General features: G+C 33.5%; 1 protein-coding gene across 4 annotated transcripts in view; it reads left to right on the forward strand.

Moving 5' to 3' along the window:
• Positions 1–5949: 5949 nt before the first annotated feature.
• Ptp10D (Protein tyrosine phosphatase 10D) overlaps positions 5950–22079 on the forward strand; it is a 59636-nt gene continuing 43506 nt past the window's right edge. Inside the window, exons 1-3 of one of the 4 annotated variants that reach the window (XM_076367299.1) lie at positions 5950–6645; positions 6813–6920; positions 8421–9595. In XM_076367299.1, the coding sequence (XP_076223414.1) occupies positions 9497–9595 (99 nt within the window). In that variant the 5' untranslated portion in view covers positions 5950–6645; positions 6813–6920; positions 8421–9496. The remainder of the gene's footprint in view (positions 6646–6812; positions 6921–8420; positions 9596–22079) is intronic. The other 3 variants (XM_076367300.1, XM_076367301.1, XM_031972790.2) reach the window with 3 other exon arrangements.

Genomic DNA, 22079 nt, shown 5'->3' on the forward strand with positions numbered 1-22079 from the left:
GTTTCTACGGCAAGGATCGTTATTTATGGCAATAACGACACCTGTATGTTCTCAAACAATTAAAATCACATATACGGTTACCCTGCATTTTAATCGGTCGTAGGAAGTTATAATCGAAACTGTTTTTAAAAATGAGGAATCTATCCAAATCCAAAACAACAAATTAAAAATATTATTTGACTAAAATCATATAAATGTGAGTTTTTCTATATGAATATTTAAATATCTGTATTTAAACAATTTATTATTTGATTATAAATATTTAAATAAATTATTATTTGAATATGAATATTTAAATAAATTATTATTAGACTATCAATATTTAAATAATTTATTTGGCTCGTTTGGGGATCAAAATAAGGTCTACTTCAATGCATACAATAAACAGTAATTAATATTTCCAAATTATTTAATGTGCAGTTTTGACAAAAACTTTCTTTAAATCTCTAAAGTGTAAATAACGAAATAACCAACATAATATTTTTTATTTTATATTTTTGAAATAATTTATACCTATATTCGCTAACAATATAATTAACTTCTTCCCTAATTCGTTACTGATTACGTTTAAGTACATTAAATTGAATTAATCTTAGAACCACAGATTAAGCGCAAGAATAGATTGAATACCTTATAGACTTTTATATCCCAAGTCTACTTGATTCTTACCAACATAATAATCCAAGACACAAATTTAAAAATACGCACAGACGTGACATGTGTAGAATTTGTTGTTTAATAAAAATTGAAATTGTATGAGGGTAAGGGATTGTTTTTTGTTGTTCCCGTCATTATTGATAATTCGTGAATGTAATTTTTTAGTAGAAATTGGACATTTTACATACTCCATTTCTACTGTAGTTGCCTAACATGCTTGGCCACAAAGTAGTCTTCTATAATTATAATCAAAGAGTTCCTTTTGATATTTACCAATTTGACTCTTAAATCACGACAACACTGTATTTTTTAGATCTGACAACACTGCAAAGGCTAAAAGTCCTTTGATTCATACTTTTTGTGTTGCAGCCTTATGTAGTTCAGTGGCTAAATGTTCGTTTTAGGTAGAGTTCGCTAGTGTATCAGGGGATTTTTGCACTGTCGGTATTTCAGAACCATACACATGGCATACAAGATTTAAATTTAATGAATATGAACATATAAATGTAGTGTACATAAATACAATTTAAATTACAATACTTAATTGTTAAATTACACACAGTAAGATTACACGACAATTGAATAAAGTACTAATTGTATAGAAATGGTACTATATTGTTTATTTATACTGTACTTTCGCTCAATCCATTTTGTAAAAATGGAAGAGATTCTGACATTTAACATTATATTAAATATTTAAACAAGGGGAAAATATAGCATTTAAGCAAATATGTCACTACAAAAAAAAATGGATTAAAGAAACAATATGGTTTAATCAATACCGAATATTGATACTATGCGTTAATCTGAATGCTGATGTAACATTTCATCGAATTCGCTTCTCGTATAAACGATTTAAATTTCTAATCAATTTTAGAAACTACTTATATGCATATTTCTTCTATATAAGATAAACTGCTTTGTTAGACAACTGTATAATGCATACTGCATCAATCTGACGAAATGGTAATGGACCAGAGTCATTTTGTGTCTTTATCACATAGTATAGTAAAGTTTGATGCTGAAATGTTAAGAAAAAGAATGTAAACACCATAAAAGGTTTTCCATAGTACATTCTACAGAACATAAGAAACAAGTAAACACGGTTCTACTGATGCAAATGTGAACATGTGTGAAACTCTTCTATCAAAGGAGAAAAGACAAAGACGAAAGAAACTGTCGTTGTCGTCAAAGTTTGGTTCTTCAAAGTAACAAACAAAGGGAAAGAAATTAAACCTGAAGATTTATTCATAAGTAATGCATAAGTAATGATTGATATTTATAATTTTATTTATAACAATATGTATTCCTTAACAATTAAAATAAAAATGTTCATAAAAAAAAACATTATTATATTAATTTACTTTTGTTGAGTGTAATGTAAAATGAAAAGTCTAAGCAACTAATTACAGTTTCTACTTTATAAATTAATTTACCTAACAATGATAAGTTGACAACTGCGCAGATTTCTTGTTTAAAACAGTTTGTAACATATCTACATTATAATTTATTTTAATGTAGACATATAAATTTATTTACTATTCATAAATAATGTATTTCTTATTATAATTCATTCATTGATTTGTAGAAAATTGATTTGCATGTATTTCTCCCGTTAGCGCGTGATGCACACAATTCAATGATGTTCAAAATGGCTGTCGAAGTGAAGGAACGGTTCCTGGTACAGTGCTTCCAACTTCATCGCTAATGACATTGTTTACTTTCTTGTATTTGTTCCGTATTCATTACTATGAAGACGATTAGTTATTTTTGAAAACTTTTATTCTTTCTATTATATGGGTATAGAATATTATTTGAATCATTATTTTTATTGTATAGTTACATTTGAGGCTCTTATATTGCCTGTGTATCATTCTCTTCATTGACTCTAAGTTATTAGTACAAATCGTTAATGACACAGTTATATTCCCGCTTCTTATATGGTAATTTAAATAATTGTTTACTCAAAGGAAACTTTTATTATGTAAATTCTTCCTTTAAAAATAAATTTATTTACAAATATAGTATTAAAATTACTACTTTTTGCAGCAATAGATAAATAAGTTAGATGTAATTATTTATCATTACCATAATAATGCTCAAACAATTCAAATTTTCTAAAATATTAAGAAATATTTGAATTTTCTATACATTTTCAATAAAACAATGTACAAGTATTAATTAGAAAAATTTCGTAATTATTGTTTTCATAAACTTTATATGTACATATACACTATTGAACAAATATATTAAGATATATTGTAAAGAGAAACTTCATTACTTATTATAATATAGAAAAATGTTTTTAAAGAATATAGAATTAATCATTCAAAGAACATAATAAACTTGACGTTAAAAATCGTTTCATTCACAAGTACATGTAACAAAAAATGTAGCTATTGTAATTAGAAAGCCAATGCGATTTACGTATGTATGTATTATTATGAACTAAATGTATGATCTATTTCATAGAATGAATGTGAAGTGAGTGAATTAGGTAAGATTATTAAATCAAAAGATAGAAACAAATAAGAATAAATACATATAATGAAGATTAATTGTGATTGTAATTAATTGTGTGTTAAAATATTCTCAAGATGGATATTTAAGTAGAAGGATAGTGGATATTTTTCCTTATTGTATTATTTAATCAAATTTGTTCTTTGATTAAATCTTAACAAACTTAAAGTTCAAGAATTTGAAATTTTAAAATTACAAGAATAGGTTTATCTTGTACGGGCAACAAAATTGATTTCATTAATGGATTTCAAGAAATGGATCTGAAGTGTACCACCGTTGAATATACTTTAATTTAATTTGTTAATGAATGGATTAAAAGTTTGAAAAGAAAGTATCTGTTTAAACAGCAATATACCTGGAGTGAATAGAAATATATTGCTTTCATCGTCAAATATTGATACAACACTAGAATTACTAACTCATTTTAGAGATTCAAAGATATATTTGAAATTTAATACAGAGCTTAAATTGTAGAATTAATAATGATAACATTATAGAAAGGTTTCCACATAATATGAAGCAGATATTTAATATTGAAAGAAGGTCTATTTATTTTTTAAATTCAAGATGTCTGAAAGTACAACAATTGAAAAAATAGTTATAATCATATATAAAATACTGTAAAGTTCAAAACACAGTAAAATGCATCTATTAGTACCAATAACAAGTATGAGACCTTAGTTATTTGCAAACTAGCTTGCAAGTTTTAATATTATTCAAATGCATAATATACTGTATGTACTTCGACGCTCAACGACGAACTTCAATCGAAACATTTGCAATTATGAATTATAATTAATAAATATGAATCAAAAGATCGAATGTGGGTAAGTATAAACTATCTCAAGATATGAGAAGGAAGTTTATGATAATAAAATCGTAAAGATTAAGTTAATCTACTTATTATTGTGAGTAACAGTCAAATTCATGCATCTTACATAAAAATACGTTTCACCCGATAAAAAAGTTTAAGAGTAACATGGAAATTAAAATACGGAGAATGTATATTATAAATGTATTTATATTTATTACACATTAATAACGTGAGAAATGAATCTTTCCAAATATAAACAAATGAAGTTATTATAACTCAGTTTGGAAAAAATTTCACAAGAATTGTCGAGTCGCATACATCTTCTCGGTGCTGCGTAAGGGGAATCCCTGCGAGGAAACGAAAAAGATATAAATTTAAACGTGAATTGTGAGTGAATATTATGTAATACTTACGTCCAAATTCGAAATTAAAAACAAAAACCTAAAGTAAAAATAAAACCAATAATGACATAGGAACGTTGAATTATAATAAAACATTTTTAATTGGCAAAAGGAATTGTAAAACTGTGAAAATTATTAGCACTACGAAAGTGTCAATATTGTTTGATGTATCGTTATTAAGAATAAAATAGTACACCAAATAAATCAGGAACTACACTAAGTAAGAAATTCCATGTTTATAATAAAAGATGGCTACGAAAAATATTAAAGCGAATGATAGAAGTATAATTTTCATAGTTATACAATTCGAAATGAATAAATTATTAAGAACAAAAATGAAAGAAAATGGCCAGTTTTTGAAAGAGAACAATTAGACGAAACGAAATTTAATATTTCTCATTCAAGTATTGAAGTGACAATAAAATTAACTGACGGAAGTCTGTGAAATACAAATGTTAACATCCACCATTAAACATAGAAGTGGGACGGTTATGATTCGCACTGCATCTACTACCTGAGGAGGTAATTTAGTCGCTATCACAAATAACCTGCATAAATGCTATTATTTAAATATTTTTTAAAATAATTTTAAAAGCTTTACCATAAAATTGAGAATTTTTAACTACTTCAAATTTTATAATAACAATGATCTCAATGGCGTGAGAGTCGTTTATAGACAAAATATAATTGCTGTACATTTTGTACATTTGGAATGAATTGACCATTTGATTGTGAACATTTCAACAAAAATAAAAATAATTTAAAAAGAATTTGAATTGAAAAATAGTACAAAGAAGAATCCAATGTTACGGACAAATTTTTCAATTAATGCGATAAAAATTGTATACAAAGGGGTGTAGTTGAGGCCACCCAACAGAACATTAACTTTTAATGTATATAAACTTTATAAAAATCTCCTTAAACAAAACAAAAGTCTGATTTTGAAAATTTGCGGAAATGTGTGTCACAAAAGAATAGTCTTTGACAATAATATTACCTCTAAAGTTATTGATTCAAAACTAATATTCTCACTAATATGTAATTGATAAAAATATAATATTCTTTGACTATACATTTCAACACATGGATCATCCTATTGCAGCTGGCAGACCTCAGCTGCCAAATTCTCCCTCTGTTCATCGTGTCGATGACAAACCATACTAAACGTCAATAACAATAACACTCTAGAAGAACAGAATCTAAAAACATTCTGAAACTGCATTCAAATGAAATCCAGTCAGAAAGCATTTCACATGAAATTTTCCGACAAATTTTCCCCGAAGCACACAAAATCTCCCTAACAAGTTACGTTCCTGGTATATTATATCCGTGGATTACATAGACTCTAGTTTGAAAACCAGCGAGGGAGCAAGCAGTGAAGAGTTGGTAGCAGGGAATGTGCAAGGTGGTGGGAGTAGTCATTGCTAGGTTGATGGTAGGGAAGGTATGGTGGTGGCGGCGGCTGCGCCGGGTATTCGGCCTGGGCAGCCGGCAATTCGGAGGATAGAAAGAGAAAAAAGATCAGAATGGAATGGAAAGGCAGTCAGGTTAGCCGAGCAACGGTGGGAGAGGCTAGGGACGAGGCAAGGCAAGCGATTTAGCTGCTGCTGGTTCGGCAAGCCACGAGTTTGAGTGCCGAGGTCCCGTTGCCCGTGCCTGCACCGGGAGAGGCGTCATGAAAGCGCGCCAGTTGATCGAGTGTACCTCTCGACGGACGAAACTTCGGTTTTCCCATCGTTGATTCCACTTTTGTACCCCCCAGTTCTTCCGCTTTCGTGGCGAGCGTTTCATTCGCGTGTGTCGTCTGCGTCTCGTCGTTTATTAGTTACCGTTCTGGGAGTAGAACAGGATTCGGAAACCGATCCATGGACAAAGGATACCCGTCCGTGTGTTTTCCCCCGCGTTTCCCTTCGAGTGACATGTCCTTGTTTTCCCGTGAGCACTCGGCATCTTTTCCGGCAAACTGGGACAACGCGTGTGTACATTGAGAAACTTCTGTACGTATTGGCTCGACGAGATTTGAAATCTGGGTGATGCGTTCTGTGATTCAGTGATTCCCTTCGGTTCCGCGATCGTACACGGAATGGTACCTTGACATATTGATCCCGCAGGTGTGGCCTCCACGACGAAACCAAAGAGTGATCGAAAGAATGAGAACTCGTTCCTGTCAGTAGGCAGTTACTTTTGTTTGTGCTGATAAGTTCCGTTTCGCGGCTGGTATTTCACCTTGACGTTGGGGCATCGAATGTGGCGGTACGTTTCGACCTAATACTCTTTGACAGTGGATCAAAGTTTAGAGCGGCAACCGTTCGACACAGTCAAATATCTTAGCGTAGAATCTCTTTGGGACCCGAAACACGAAGGAGCAAGCTCAACTAATTGAAATCGTTTTCATGTCCCGAACTATTTTCTATTTACAGTGCTGAACAAAACCATTGGCACTGGCATCATTTTCTCGTAGAATCGCGGGCAAATCTGGAACAGAATACGTATTGTTACAACGTTTTCTGAAATGTAACTTTGAACTTGTAAGTTGTATGTATAATGAGTCATAAGCGTTCTACATTTGTACGATTTTAGAAATTCGAAAGTGTACACTGTGAGCTGTTTTAACTGGAAGAAAGTATTGGCACACCTACGGCTTTATAATATGAAATGCTAAGGATATTATACGTAATCCTTTCCACATAGGTTCTTTCAAACCGTTGGGTATTGAATGAACTAATTTTTAGTGATTTATATGACATGATTTCATTTTCCTGCGTAATACACATTAAAGGTATTTGATCGAATTCTAATCTTGAAATTGAGGCTGGATTAATAATACATGTGACATCAAAACTCCATTGACACACCGTATAAACTAATTAAACTTATTTATAGTTTTTTAGTTTCGTTCGAAAATATTGAACTAACTCGACGTGTCCATCGAATTTTCAATAAAGACAAGTTCTCCTACCCCAGAGGAGCTCATACACCACTATTCCATTACCCCATCCATTATTCTACCATCCCCGTGTTTAATAGTTGGAACGATGTTGTTCACGTCTAACTCAGTATTGGACCTTGGCCATATTAAATTTCGCCTGTTGCGTTCAGAAACATTAAATTTATTCCAAAAATAGTATTTTACCCTTAAACGCTATACTTGAATATTTACAGTTACTTACAAAATTTCATCCTTTTTTTTACTTAATTTTGCTAATATGGTTCCACTTTTTACTCGTTCACATTACTTGTAAATAGTCTTCAAATTGTTTATTATAACATTCGAGATGTACCTCACCTCTTAATATTACATTAATTTTTTACGAAAACGTTGAAAGAATTTTGAGTACTTTTTCTTCGATCGATAAGTTTTGGAATGGACATTACTTTGCAGTATTTATTATCATGACTGAATAGAATTTTCCTCGCTCACGTAAATGTCATAGATTGTTCCCATTTTTCTTGTTTTTCATCTTCACGTTTTTTCTTCTTCTGTTGTAAGACATATTTTTTCGTAATAAGCGTACCAATATCTAACACAAAATTTCATAATAACCAATCTTCTAAATCGTGTCGGTAGTTACATTTCCTTGAGCAGCTTACAATGCGTATATTCCTATTCTCTCTAATTATACATACATACATTAAAACAACCCATTTACGTATTCATTAAGTCAAAATCGCCAACATCATAAAGACGTCTTCGTGTTAAAGTTTTAAACATTTTTGTTCGAGTTTTATCCGTTCACGGACATACTACAATAACAGTCACAATATCCCAGTAACCACACTTATATAATCTTTCCAAGATATTGCAAACCAGTAACTTTTATTGCTCAACACTTCATGCCAATATGCATGGTATAGCGTACATTTAATTTACGAAGAGTAAAACTACATTTTATAAAAAGGACTATCTTACGATCCTCGTTATCTTGTCCCAGATTTACGCGTGATCCTACGACGCAACGGCAGTGCCAATACTTTTGTTCGCCGCTGCGCATTCCTGACGTTGTTAACGCAGGCCGTTTACATTCCAGGAGACAGTCGAAAGTATTTAATAAATCAAAGAGAACCGAAGGAACACAGCCGAAGTGTTACACACCTACGAGAGTCCCCGTATCGTTCAGTTCGTTACCTTGTCGTTGTCCCGCCTGCGCTGAAGGGCGGCATCCCCTCCGGGTCGTTATCCCGTCCCAAGTGTTCCGACGAAGCGAGGCGAACGTACCGAGAGGAAATTCTCCAACGGCGGCGAGCAATTTCGTTTCGGATTTCACGTAACAGAAAGACGTAACGTCGTTACCGAACGCACACGGCTATCCGCCGACGAAACGCGATTCTTCTTTAGGGATTCGTTTCGACGGTCGATCGACGGTATGCCGACCGTGTCAACAGCGCCCAGTAACTTTCTAGTCTGAAAATCAATTAGGAACGGATCATAAGAAACGAACAAAAGAAGGGAAAGAAAAATAGAAAGAACGTTAGTCAACGAAGAGCACCGAGTAGTTCCAGCTTTCGCAGTCATGACGGAAGGAGGAACCGGAAGGACGAGGAAAAAGAAGGCCACGTGATCTCAGCACCGTTCAGTTTCCGAACGCTTGATCGAGAATAGCGCGCGCGCGAGAGGTAGACGAAGAGAGAAACGGCGAGGAATCGAAAAGGTGGCGAGCGAGGCGGTTTCGTGGCACGCAGAGCCGCGGTGACACAACGAGAGGGAAAAAGAAGCGTGTTCCAGCCAGCCCGAACTAAAGTTAGCCCGCGGATGGATATGGCAGCTGTCGTTCCCTCTGACTACTTCGCTCCTCGAACTCGCTGCTGTTATCTGCCGCGTGGTACCTGCAAGTCAGGCAAACAGGTGTTGCCGCGGGATGTCCATCAGGTCGGGACACATGATTTCTCGTGATACGAGGCACGCCGAACGAATTCCAGTGTCTCCGATCGATTGAGGGACAGAGCGAGCTGGTGTATGCGTAGCGCGTGTTGTTCTCGCGGTGACGGAAAGTGTTTTGCCGACAAGTAGAGTTTTAGCGGACAAGTAGACCGGAACAGAAGAGAAAGGGGAAAATAAAGAGGAGGGAGGCTGCGGTGGATAGAATTCGTTGCATTCGTTCGCCCCATGACTTCGTTAAGGATGAAGAGCACGGCTGTCGATCGCCCGCAGCCGAATTTCACCTTTTACGGCAGTCTGCTACTTTTTTTGACGCTGCTTGCCGAGGTGAGTGGAATGGTGACGGATAATCGTATGAATCTAGGACGTGTTAGTAGAATGCCTTTCTGCCGGCGCGCGGCTCACCGTGCACACGCCAGAGTGTGCGACACTCGAGACACCGCACCGGTATCCCGCGATCACGTTCACTGCGATCTGGAACGTTTTGGTCTGTTTACCTGCGCCCCCCCCCCCCCCTTCCCTGTTCGGTTTTAATAACGCAATACGTGTGACTGGTTGGCGTGAATACCAATCGGTCTTCTTTTTTAATGGATTGATCGTTTCTGGGAGGGCTTAATGATAACGATTCGCTCTATCTGTTTTTTAGCTCTGAAATTAATAATGTATCCTACTGTTCCAGTATCTATATGGATGGCTTACTAATTTTAACTTGACGTTTCACTCTTTTATGTTCTGGATAACCCACATTCGTCACCCATTACCACGCATACGGTACACTCGGAACAACTACGCATTGTTTTAGTTGAAATTACTTATATCGGGATTATTTGTGTTGACTTATCAATGCGCCTGGTCCAATAACCTTATCCTTATCATGCTGTTAGCTGTTGTCCTTGTCTAATTATGCACGATATCTGTAATGTAGGTTCGTTTCTGTGAAGAGAAAGTGATTTAATGAACAATGAAGATTGATATCTAGCAGAATTATTATGTTGATGCTATAGATTCAGTAGAATTTCATTGGAAAATTTATTTCGCTAATCGCGTGAAATCCTCTTCGATCGACTTTCTTTACATTTCCGGATTTGTACACGCATCATCGATTTCAGTTATTAATTTTTTTACTAATTGATTAGGAGGTCGAACTGAACATTTTACGTAATATAATAAAAACAATTTTTTTTATATGAGAACGACATCGATTTGCAATTAGCATTGAAAGTGATTAAATATTCCTAAGTTTTTGTCAGTATGCTTATAACGTTACGTAATTTTTGTTTGATTATTATTTACAGTTTGTGCACTTTGATTCTGTTTATACCTTCACAGTTGTCTGGTACAAAAATAAACAAAATTTGAATTTTCAGTTTTGAATTTCTAGTACTTTTTAATTTAAATCCTTAACTTTATTGTACATGGTGTTCGTTATGTGCTATTTTTTATATATAAAATATTTCTGAGCTATAAACGATAGCTTATATTATCAACTGAAATTATTAAAGAAATACAAATGTTTATATTTTTCAAATAATAGTTCCACTTAGGACCATATATATCATACAATAATTCAGACTTTTAAATCAATATGTATCGCATTGACCCAGAATTTCATTGAAATTGTTATTCTTATGTATTAACATTCTAAATAATATATCTTCTGCTATAATCAGATGTCTTTTTCGTTATTGTTTTAATTAATAAAATATATCCATCATCATACATTAACTTACTAAATAAACTGCCGAGATTTTTTTTAGTAAGAATCTTTTCTTTCTGTAGTAAATTGTATTAATTATTTAAATCTGCACCTAGTCCGCAGAAACATATTACATAAGTTAAGGATTTTCATAATGTTTTACTTAACAAACGAACTTTTTATGGGTGCAATAAACATTAAAATTGTTGCGGAAGTAAATACTTGATGATACAAGTAATAAATATATGGAAATGTAGAAAAGTGCTGATGAAAGTTCGAGAAATATAGTAGCAGGTCTACGTTAATATAAAGAATACAACTTACGTGAGTATAGATAGAATTAGTCTGTCAATCTCTTTTACTCGCGCAGTCCAATAGAGTCTTCGTTGATTGGCAGTTTAGGACAGCACGGGAAACGTATATTGCGTAGTTAAAAGTTAAGGCGACAAATTTTGAAGTAAGGACACCAATAAATTGATAATTTCGAAAGTTTGTTACCTAACATTGCCGAATCTCTACTAAATTAGCGTAGACACTGGTTATCAAGGAGTTTCTTAAAATTCGTCTACACCGCATCATTATTCAATTTTCCTCGAGCTTAGATTTATTTTCACTAAGAAAGTACAAGTAGATGATTAAAGACACGTCGAAAATAATATTACAGAAAACAATAAAATTTAACTTTGACTGGAAAATCACTAATTCTGCGTTCCACTGGTTGGTGATTGTTGCGTCAAGAGTTACTCACTATTATTCAATCACTCATATTTCAATTATAACTGCGAAACAATAGCTGCGCAACAAATCTTCTGCAATGAATATTCATTGTTTTTAAAAATATTATTAAAAGAGAGGGTCATCTGTAAAACACAATCAATACTTACAAATGTTGAAAAATATTGTGCTTTATTTTGTTCCTTGTAAAAAAATGAAGAACTTTCATATTTAGCTGTTTTCCCATCTCTAATCAGTTGTTCAGATATTTCATAAAATAGATTTTTCATTTCTAATGTATTATTTCTATTTTAGAGCCTATTTCGACTTTGCAATTATGAATATTGACAACTGTAGGATAAAACGTAGTAAGTATTTTTTGGTGCTCCATATACGAACCACGTTTCGCTGTAATCAGTGCGTTCGAGTTGAGCGATGTTTCTTGTCAGTAATATATAATACGTTGTTGCGATATGGCTAGCACAGTACGTAATTTTCGCGAAATGAATCGTCTCGTTAGACGGAAATCCAAGGTAACCATTGTCGGATCGCTATATGGATAAGCATACTGGTCGCTTGTGTTGGATCACGAATTCAGAGGTCAATGGGCATCAGCGTACGCGGCATCGTTCTCGACAGTTGGGAAAGTCAGGCGTGTTTCGCAATTCGGAGACAGAGATTGGCCAAGCAAAAAAGAACTATATAGAAATGGTCGGAGTTCCCCTTCACTGAACGCTAACAAAGTCAATTTCATTCCATTACTAGCTTCTTTCGCGTTTATTGGAATAAAAAGTGTTATAAACGCAAGATGAGGTATATACGAGAGCAACGGTTCAGCTTTATCGTTTTAAACTTCTACATTTCAGTAGTCGTATAATATTGTTTATAAATCTTGTTGTAGTTAATGTGCAAGATTTATTTAAAAAAGGTTAGTAATCTTATTATTTTTCCTGCGACTATTGTAGATACTTCTTAGCTGGTAAACATGTTTAATCAGAAATAGATATTTCAACTAGTTTATTGCATGAAAAACTTGCCTTTAAGTAACTTCACTTTCACTGTTGCTAAGAAGCGATTTCTTAAAACGATTTTAAAATAAAACTTATAAGACAAGTCGTTATTTATATTTATCTTATTTCATAGATCCTTTTAGAAGTTAGGTCACGCGATTAAACAGGGATTAATGTATAGTTTGAAACAGACGTAGATGTAACCAAATTATTATTTTACGTAAAAAGACCTTTGTGTAGGCAGCAGGTTGTTGTGTTTTAAATAAAGATTTAGCCCAACGAATTATATATACGCACAAACTTTCTGATATGTAGACATAAAATAAATTATACATTCTTCACTAAATACAGATAAATCTCCTTTCGAGAGTGCAAACGATGTTCTGCTTTTGGTCCTTATTCGCAATAGTAGCAATTGAAAGGCCCTTGCAGCTTCTTTGCACTCATTCATGGTCGTCACTTGTATCGCCTGTTCGGGTTCCAACGCCTGGAGGTATTTTCATTGCCAACACGTCTTTCAAACCGAAAGTACAAGCGCTCGAACCCAAGCCGTTTACACCTACGTCGATATCACTGCCATCGGATAGTGAATGGTTATATAATTCAATATTTTTATACATTTACTTCAAAAACGGAAGTTAACCATAAATATTCCGTATCAATGATTTTACTAGTTTTTAAATCAACAGGTGGCTTTGTTAAATAAGGAAGCAATGTTTACAAATAACGAGATGTATTAAAAAACCATCCCTTTTATTATGTTTTCTTCAGGGATTGAAATGGTTCCGAAAATAACTGTTTGAAACTGTTATATATCGTTATAGATAACTGAAATAGTTATCGAGAATCGAAGTAAACTCATAACTGGTATTTGGTATATCGGTTCTGAGTTATATCGGTTTCGGTTCCGGTTCCGTAACTGTTATTTTTCGGTTTTGCATTTTGGTTCCGTATTTCGGTTCCGCATTTCTTTCAAAACCGAAAAATACAGTTATAGAACCAATATAATATCGGTTTTCTACTTTAGGAATATAATGAACAAAATTGTTTGCACATTGCTTAATATTTATAATCTAAATGTAATTTTATATGTTTACGTGCGACGATCAAAATAATGGTTGCCAGCTACAATCCGTTTACTATTATCTAATTACTACAATTATCGGATTATACGGAAATAATTATGAGAATATAAGTATACAGCTTAATTGAAAAAATGATAACTTTTGAAATGTATTTGCAATGAAATTTCATGGATCCTTCAGGCTCTTTTAACTGAATGTAATTTCTTATAAGAAAAATAACAGTCGTTCGTTTTAATAATGAAATAATGATAGACTCGTACTTGAAACTGTCATGTAGGTATGTTATAAGAAAAGGTAAAGTGACTTCCTGAAGAATTTATTGAAGCGAATAAAACTCGAAGCATGATGGGGGATAGAATATGGTTTAACGACTCGAGGAAAGTTTCTTTGGCGAAAGTTAGTCGCTTTGTATCCAGCGAGGTTTGCGAGAAATGAAATTGTTCTACGTTCGGCCGATGACTTACGTCCGTTTCAATTGTCAAGAACTACGAAAATGTTATCTATTCCATTGAAGTAATCGCGTATTAGGGATCGATCGCCGAGTAGAATATTATAGAAAACTAATATGATAGGTCATTTACATATGACCTCGAGCAGCAGGTAAGCTAGGTGAAAGTGAATAAAGTAATGATCAACGCAAAAATAATCCAGCAAATCTTTTAGACTGACGATTCAATGTTTGGTTATAATCACATTTTTATATATAACAGACAGTATATATATATATATATATATATATATATGTATGTATGTATGTATGTATGTATGTATGCAATTGGTTGTTTAAAAAACTAGGAACAGAATTTATCCAGTACTTAAGATAGTTGTCTTTGATAAATTACCATCATAAATTTCAATCGATATTTTACAATGATTTATTCAAATCGTATAACCGTTTATAAGTACAGTTTAAAACATAAAACAAGTCAAGGATTTTTTCCAGTTGAACTGTAAATTTATATTAGAGAATTTTTCCTGAAATTTGTATTCAAAAGTATTGTATTTTACTACCTTTTTATCGTAGAACATTAGGAATTCTTTAAAACATCTTTTTCGTTATTTTTGTATTTAATTTATGGTTTGGCGTACTTAGTTGTTAACCACAGTGTCGTTTCATTCTTAAAATATAGGTAGAAAAATTATTGATTTTTTACAAACGGAATACTTTCAATAGTTGTGATAAAATTAGGGGGAAACAGTGATGTTATTGGCTTAAAATTTATGACCGCATGCCAAATTTGAACTCTTAATATAAAAAACTTTTATTGCAGAATATATTATGTACGTACACCTGATTGTACTATGTTAGTTAAGTTCGTCTACTTCAACACTAATATATCAATTTATCGGATTTCTGATTTCACAAATATTAATATTTCACAACTTGTTAACTTTAATTGACGTAACAAAATTTTAGCAGCAATTTTCCACCTTTTCCATCTCACGATACGCGTAAACTAAAATTTTCAGTACATGACAGAAATAATTACATATTGCATGTTTCAAAAATCTCTTGCAACAGACTCGTTGACAATTATTAAGGTATAATAATTTTTACTTTTCTGGAAACAATATAATAATGTATCAATTTTTCGTAAATCTAGTGTTAAAGAAACACTGAATTTGTATTAACGAACGTGTTGAGTCGTGTCTCTAGCGTCTGGATTTCTTTTTTCTCTCGTGCAGTTTGGACGAACAGATTTTCAAGCCATCCGGCTTTTCCAAGCACCTTTTCAAGCCGTATGGAAAGGCTAAGCCTGTCGAGGATACGGCTTAACGCTTAGAATCACCGTTTCGATCGTTAATTCACTGCGAAACCCCTATCACACCGATCAAAGGTTTTCTACTAATATAGCGCGAACCCTTTCTGACAAATTGCAAGTACTTTACTCTTTATTCAGCTAAAAATAAGCATACAGTTTCAACTAAAAGATCCCTTTTGTCTAGCATCGTTTAATAAATTTATCATTTAAATTTTACAAGTAATTCTAAAATTTCCTTGAGTATCTTTAAAGTTAAGAATTTATACGGATGTACTTAAAATTCTACAATAATCGTTCATCTCAGGAATATTTTTCCTTTCTACACGAAGTGAAAGTATAACGGTATAAAGTATCACGTTGAAATAAAAAAGGACTCCAGAAAACGACTAAGGGCGGTATTAATTAACGAATCTCAAGGAATCTCTTAAAGGAAAAATATTCTTGTAAGGCATAACAAAGTAACAGAAAATCTAAAAATGTATTCTACATGAGTAAATTTTGCATAAATTTTAAATTGAAAATATTAAGTTAGATGATTGATTTCATTTTCCTTTGAACGTTCAAAAAATATTGAAACGATACAATTTATTTTATAAATTTTCAGGAGGATTGCTAATTACAGTAAAATTCTTGAAGTATCTTCAATCTTTAAAACGGTCTTTCCGGAAAATATCCTACGTTGAATACATGAATCACTTGTTATACAAGTGGTATAAGTTCATTTTTGAAATATGCAAAGGTTTTCATTTTGATTGACATATTAATTGATGTTGTTCTGCCGCCCATACCTGAGTTCGGGTCAAGACATCAGAAAGAGACCCACCTTTTGCTGCCATAAAAGTGGCGGATGTAGAATGAAATATTTCTACATTTCTTGAACACCACCAGTCCGAGAAATCCTCAGCATAATTGTAACCCCCTAACTCGGGATGTTTTCCCAATTGGCAAAAATCGGCATTTCATCTCCAACCGTCGAGACAGCCTATCGCGGTTCGACAGTCAACTGGCAATAAATTCAGTTACATCACTACTAAGCGTGCTGTCCATCAATCACATTTTCAAATGATTTTGAACGAGCTCCGCCGACGTTAATTTATTCGAACGAGCATCGGGTCTCGCGATTCATTTTAAGACATTTAAGAATACGCTGATCGCCCGAAACAGATATGTTTTTAATGACATTTCTGAAAATTAATTAAATGTATCGACTTGTTTCGAGAGGTTACAGATGTTTTTATGCTACTTTTAGATAAATAATTATGTATTATCATTTATTAACAAATTTTCTACTGATTAAAGCTTATGAATATATTAAAATGTAAACCGCCAGTTGCCTATAAATAAAAAGCTCGCACTTAATTATGTTAAATGATTGTTTTCCAGTATTTGGGTAGAGGGATGATAATGTTAGTCCTAACTATGTGTTGTCAGTACACACAGATTATGGATTTTGACTCTTAGTCGGGTTTTTCCTAGAGAGTAGTGATTTACAGAGTGACGCAGTGGGTGAATGTTGTTCTTCCGATTTCTTATATGATTCAGACGGCTCTTATGATTCACGAAGTGAAGGAACTGATCAGTAATGCTCTGTTCGAAAGTGTCGATCCAATGAAAGTATACTACTCCATAAAAAAAGTTGTTTCAAGATCAGTTAAATTGTGAAACATCGGTCATGTTGTTTTCAATGAGACTCACGATGTTGTTCAAAATGTTCGCAAAGAAAATAAGGACGTAAGCACATCGTAGTTACTCAATATCCACATTTTAATTACCCTTACTATACTCCCCTTTTGCAATTAACCATGAACTCTACTGTAGTTTCTCTAATATTCTAATAATGATTAATTAAAACGGCCATATTTTTCAAAGTATTTTGAACTGAAAATCTGTTTCTTAACCCTTATGTCAGCAACCAAAATGTTTATTCAAACTTTAATATTGCAATATCTTTGCGCAAATGTATTCTCTTCGAAGTACAAATCAATGTGAGAGTGTTAAAAAGATTGAAATCCCAAGAAATTTTCTCCAATTTTCGCAAGAACAATAAATTCTGAACAAAAGATTAAAAAATGATTACCCCGTAACTAACATACAGGTTAATAACGTCATATTCTCTAAAATGCAGAGAGAAAGATAAAAATTAATGTTGTTAACTCGCTGAATGAGAATATTCCGTTAAAAATTGAGCGGACAGACTAATAAAAGCAGGCGTCGCGTTGCAAGGGCAAGAGCGGGGCTTGCGCTTGGTTGTCTGTCGCTTATCACTCGACTCTGGTACGTTCGCGCATCCGGATGTAGGCTTGGAGTACATCCTGGCGTGTCCGGAGCGCATACGGCCATTTGCAACGAAAATAGAGCAGACGGGAAAAATAAATCAGCCTGGCACAATGTCTCTCAATGACACGCGTTATGTCGTGGTTGGATCATGTTTGCAAACGGAATGATTTACTTCTATTAATTTGTCCGAAGTACATGTACTGATCGATATAAAACAATATTATTCTTTCTGCATGATTTGTACAGCATAAGTTATGAAGTACTTTCATTCGTTTAATATAAAGTTGGAAATTACTGAAGAGCTAAATCTATGGATCTATATTGACAAATTTATTAATCAACAGAGACAAATTGGTGTTCTATTGATGTTCTAATATTTTTTCCATGTTATTTTTCGAAGAAACTTGTCTTTAATGTGTATATGGAGATTTTTATTGTAAATTGAAAACAGTATCAACAAAATCATTCGTATAATCCATAATTGTTTGTATCATCTTTAAAGTCCTTTATACGGGATAAGACATGTCTCGAGGCATACGATAGGTTTAAGATTTTTTCACTGTCCGTACTCAGACACATAATTTGTTTCGAGACATGCTTCGAAACATTTCTTACCGTGTATAGAGGCGTTTAGAATTTTGCACAATTATTTCTATTCAATTTTCTTTTGGCTACATATAAAATGAAAGAATCTGTAAAAAAAAGAGGATTTCCCTATTAAAATTCCCCGTTTTTTGCAGTTCTGTTCAATTTCTGTTTGCACACATTTTTTTAAACACGGAACGCTTCTACTGCGTGAGAAGAGAGTTAAGCGTATTGAAACGTGCTGCCAGAGAGGGTGTGCCATGTGAAATTGCTTGTATTCATCTGCAACGATGTCCGCACGAGCGTTTATGATTGTGAAATCCGCCGCTCGAAAACGTTTACGAAAAATGTTGCAAAATTGTCAGGTTCCCTGGGAACTGTTATAACAAACGTTATTATATTCGTCATCGATTGCATTAGCTACGCGGTTCTACTTATTGTAGGGATGCCCACGCGATCACTCGTCTAGGTGTCAGAGCTGGGCGCACATGGTTATGTATAACCTAACGGAACTCCGCGGACACTGTTTTTGAGCACAGCTGGAGAGAGAGAGCGGAGGCCGTGGAAACGGTTCTTCGGCGACTGGTCATAAAACGCTTTTAATTTGCACCGACGTTCGTGTACACCATCGATCCTACCTGTTCTTCAGGCTAAAAAATTTCACGCGCGACCGTTCGCCGATCGCGCGAGAGCCCCATTGTACCCACTTTCACAATTAGCTTGTTATCTACGCGCTAGACGCGCTTCGCCGGAAAAGTGTTTTGTTTTCTAGCATAAACAAGTTTGTGGAGAACTCGAATTATTTCGTTGCTTTCTGTTTTTTTTTGTTTTTATTATTCATTGAATTTAACTTGATACTAGATACTCGTCATGGTTTGTTGCGTTTCACCATGGTTTGACGTTGTTTGACATTGTAAGAAATAAGTTTTATTCGAACGATTATTTAAGTCAGGTTTTAATGTTCTTTCACGTTGCTTTTTGTATTTCTGATTATCGATTCTTTTGGACTGTTGGAATACTGAAAGTAAGGGAAATTAAGCGAAAAGAAGTGAATCTTTATTGTTTGAAACTATCCCCAAAAATGAAGAAACTTTCTTTATATTATCTATTACAATTCTCTTCTTTTTAAATCTGAAAAATTACCTAGTATTGCCGACTTTAGACTGAAATCTACCTTGAATTACATACTTTATTCTTAGAAGGACAATTTCAAACTTTTTGAATACATTGTTGCGTGGATTTCATTTAAAATATTTTATACATACATAAATATTTTAAAAAGTGCCACGAAATGTTGAAAAATCATCCGTCTGCGATTATTCTTAGTATTGAAGCAATTAACCATAATTCATTTAATTCTTTGTGTGTTTCTAAAGCTTGAATTTCGTCTAAAATAAGTAGCGAAGTTGAGAAAATTTTATTGTAAAATGTTTAGCGTTACCTGTATTGCACTCTTGCAGAATACACCGAAGTCTTCGGTTCCGTGATGCGATAGATACCACTGTTACTTGGCAAGAACAAGAAACGCGTTTCTTGCAAACCTTAATAAAAACTCCGACAATTGAGGGGCCAAATGAGTCCAACGACATTTTCTCACACTTCAAAGTCCCACGGTCTCAGCTGTGAGTTCCGCAAAGCATATACGTCAGCAAAACTACATAAAGAATTTTCATATACGTTCCGAACGTAAGAAATTGCAATCTGTATAATATTTTTATTTAAACCCACAAGTTTCAGTTAATATGTTTATATATTAAAAATTGTTATATTTACACAAGCTATTATACTTTATTCTTACTTTGCTAGATAAAAATAATTTTATATATCTGTCTTTAACCGAAAAATTAAATATTGATATTAGAAAGGAAACATTGGATTTAAATTCATAATAAAACATTTATAATATGATTTATGTACATGCACGAATTCAGTCTGAAATCTTTACCACGAATTCCTATTTTACATACTTTAGAAAGAGTACATACTTTTTTTATCTAGTATTAACTTGTCGACTGGATGACTCTTTCATATGAATCGTCTAGGTAGATCCTTTCGAAGACGAATGAAATTAATCTGACGAAGAATTCAGTGTAATTAATCTGAACATAGTTAAATAAGGAAATCGAAAGTTAGTGAAAGGTGAGACTGAATATGTATGATGAATTAACTCGTGTGCCTTGGTTAACGAGTTAATCCTATCATTATTACTACTTTCTGAGATTCAGTATCATCTGGAGAATATTGATCTGATACTATTGACTTACAGCTTATGTTCGTACCTGCAATTGGGAGATAACTTGTTATCTAGCGGAACGGTACAGGTGCAATATGTGTCTTTCTAGTTGACAATTTTATAGTTTCGATTGGTTACGTGTAACCCTATTGACGAATATTAAATTAGTGATCGAAAATATGAGGGATTAGGAAGTAAAATCAACAGAAAACTGGATGAGAAAAAATGAAAACAGATCCATCAGCTGAATTCTTCAACCTACCCGTTAACCGATCTCCTAACAGGACCTACACACATGTATGTATAAAACTGATCGAATTTTATGGACCCGATGAAATCTCGATAGAATCATTCCTCAGCGGACCAGTTGAGTTATGTGTTACATAATTCACTACTAATGTCATTGTTCGGATCAATGACTACTTTCTTAATGTCCCAATTCCTTGAGAATATTCCCAGCAGCGAAAAATGTCCAACTTCCGGCATGCTCTACACAAGGGTAGATTAAATCGCGCGCGATAAAAATACAAATGATGCAGGCGAGTACACCACGTGCACTCGAACGATCTCAGAATTCTGACGTCATTCGAAGGGTGAAATGGCCAGGAGGAGGGAGAAAATCACCAGACTGGTTCTTCTACCAAACATTGAGTTTTTACTCTTTTTTTTATCACGTGTAGGTTATGTACGCGTTTAAACGGCCCGCATCCTGTGTTTGCGCTTGCTTCATTCTTATTTCCTTTCCTCAGCGCAACGCCATTTTATCTAATTTCGTAAATTATTTCTACAGCCTTGTTTCTGAATTATTGGTGAATATTTAAAACATATTTATTGAACTTTTTAAAAGGATTTTAGCACGTTTAATGGCACGTGCATTGCTTGTCTTCATTACGTGCGTCATTTATTCGTTCTTGTAACTCGATAAATGTTATTCAGAATAGTTGCTAATTATTCCATAACACACTTTTTGTTTTATGTTATTATCTAATCATTTACATTACTAAATAACTTCGACTTTATTCTTGTGCTTGTAATTATACTATTATTTGTCTCTTTTTAATAGTTAACAAATGCGTCAGCGTTGCATATTTATCTGCGAATATATAAAATACACGAATAGCTCTTTTATGTTAATATTAACCTTCCGCAGTAAAGTTCATATTTCAGTTCAATTGCATATTCCGTTCACATTAAATAGCCATTATTCGTCGTGTAGATATTTATATACCACGTGTCATGCAACTGGTGGTACAACAGGATAGGAACTGATTCTATGTCAAGAAACGAATCGAAACTATAGAATAAAATTCGTTCATATGAGGCTTTGTGTTCGAGAAAATTGACTTTGAATATTTGTCAGGAACGCGTGCACTTAACCATGTCTTGTTATTGGACCTCACTGTAGATCATTGTCTCGATTGAAGTTTATGTTGATGAAGACTACCAGC

This window comes from Nomia melanderi, chromosome 4 (assembly GCF_051020985.1).
Source record: "Nomia melanderi isolate GNS246 chromosome 4, iyNomMela1, whole genome shotgun sequence".
Taxonomy (NCBI): domain Eukaryota; kingdom Metazoa; phylum Arthropoda; class Insecta; order Hymenoptera; family Halictidae; genus Nomia; species Nomia melanderi.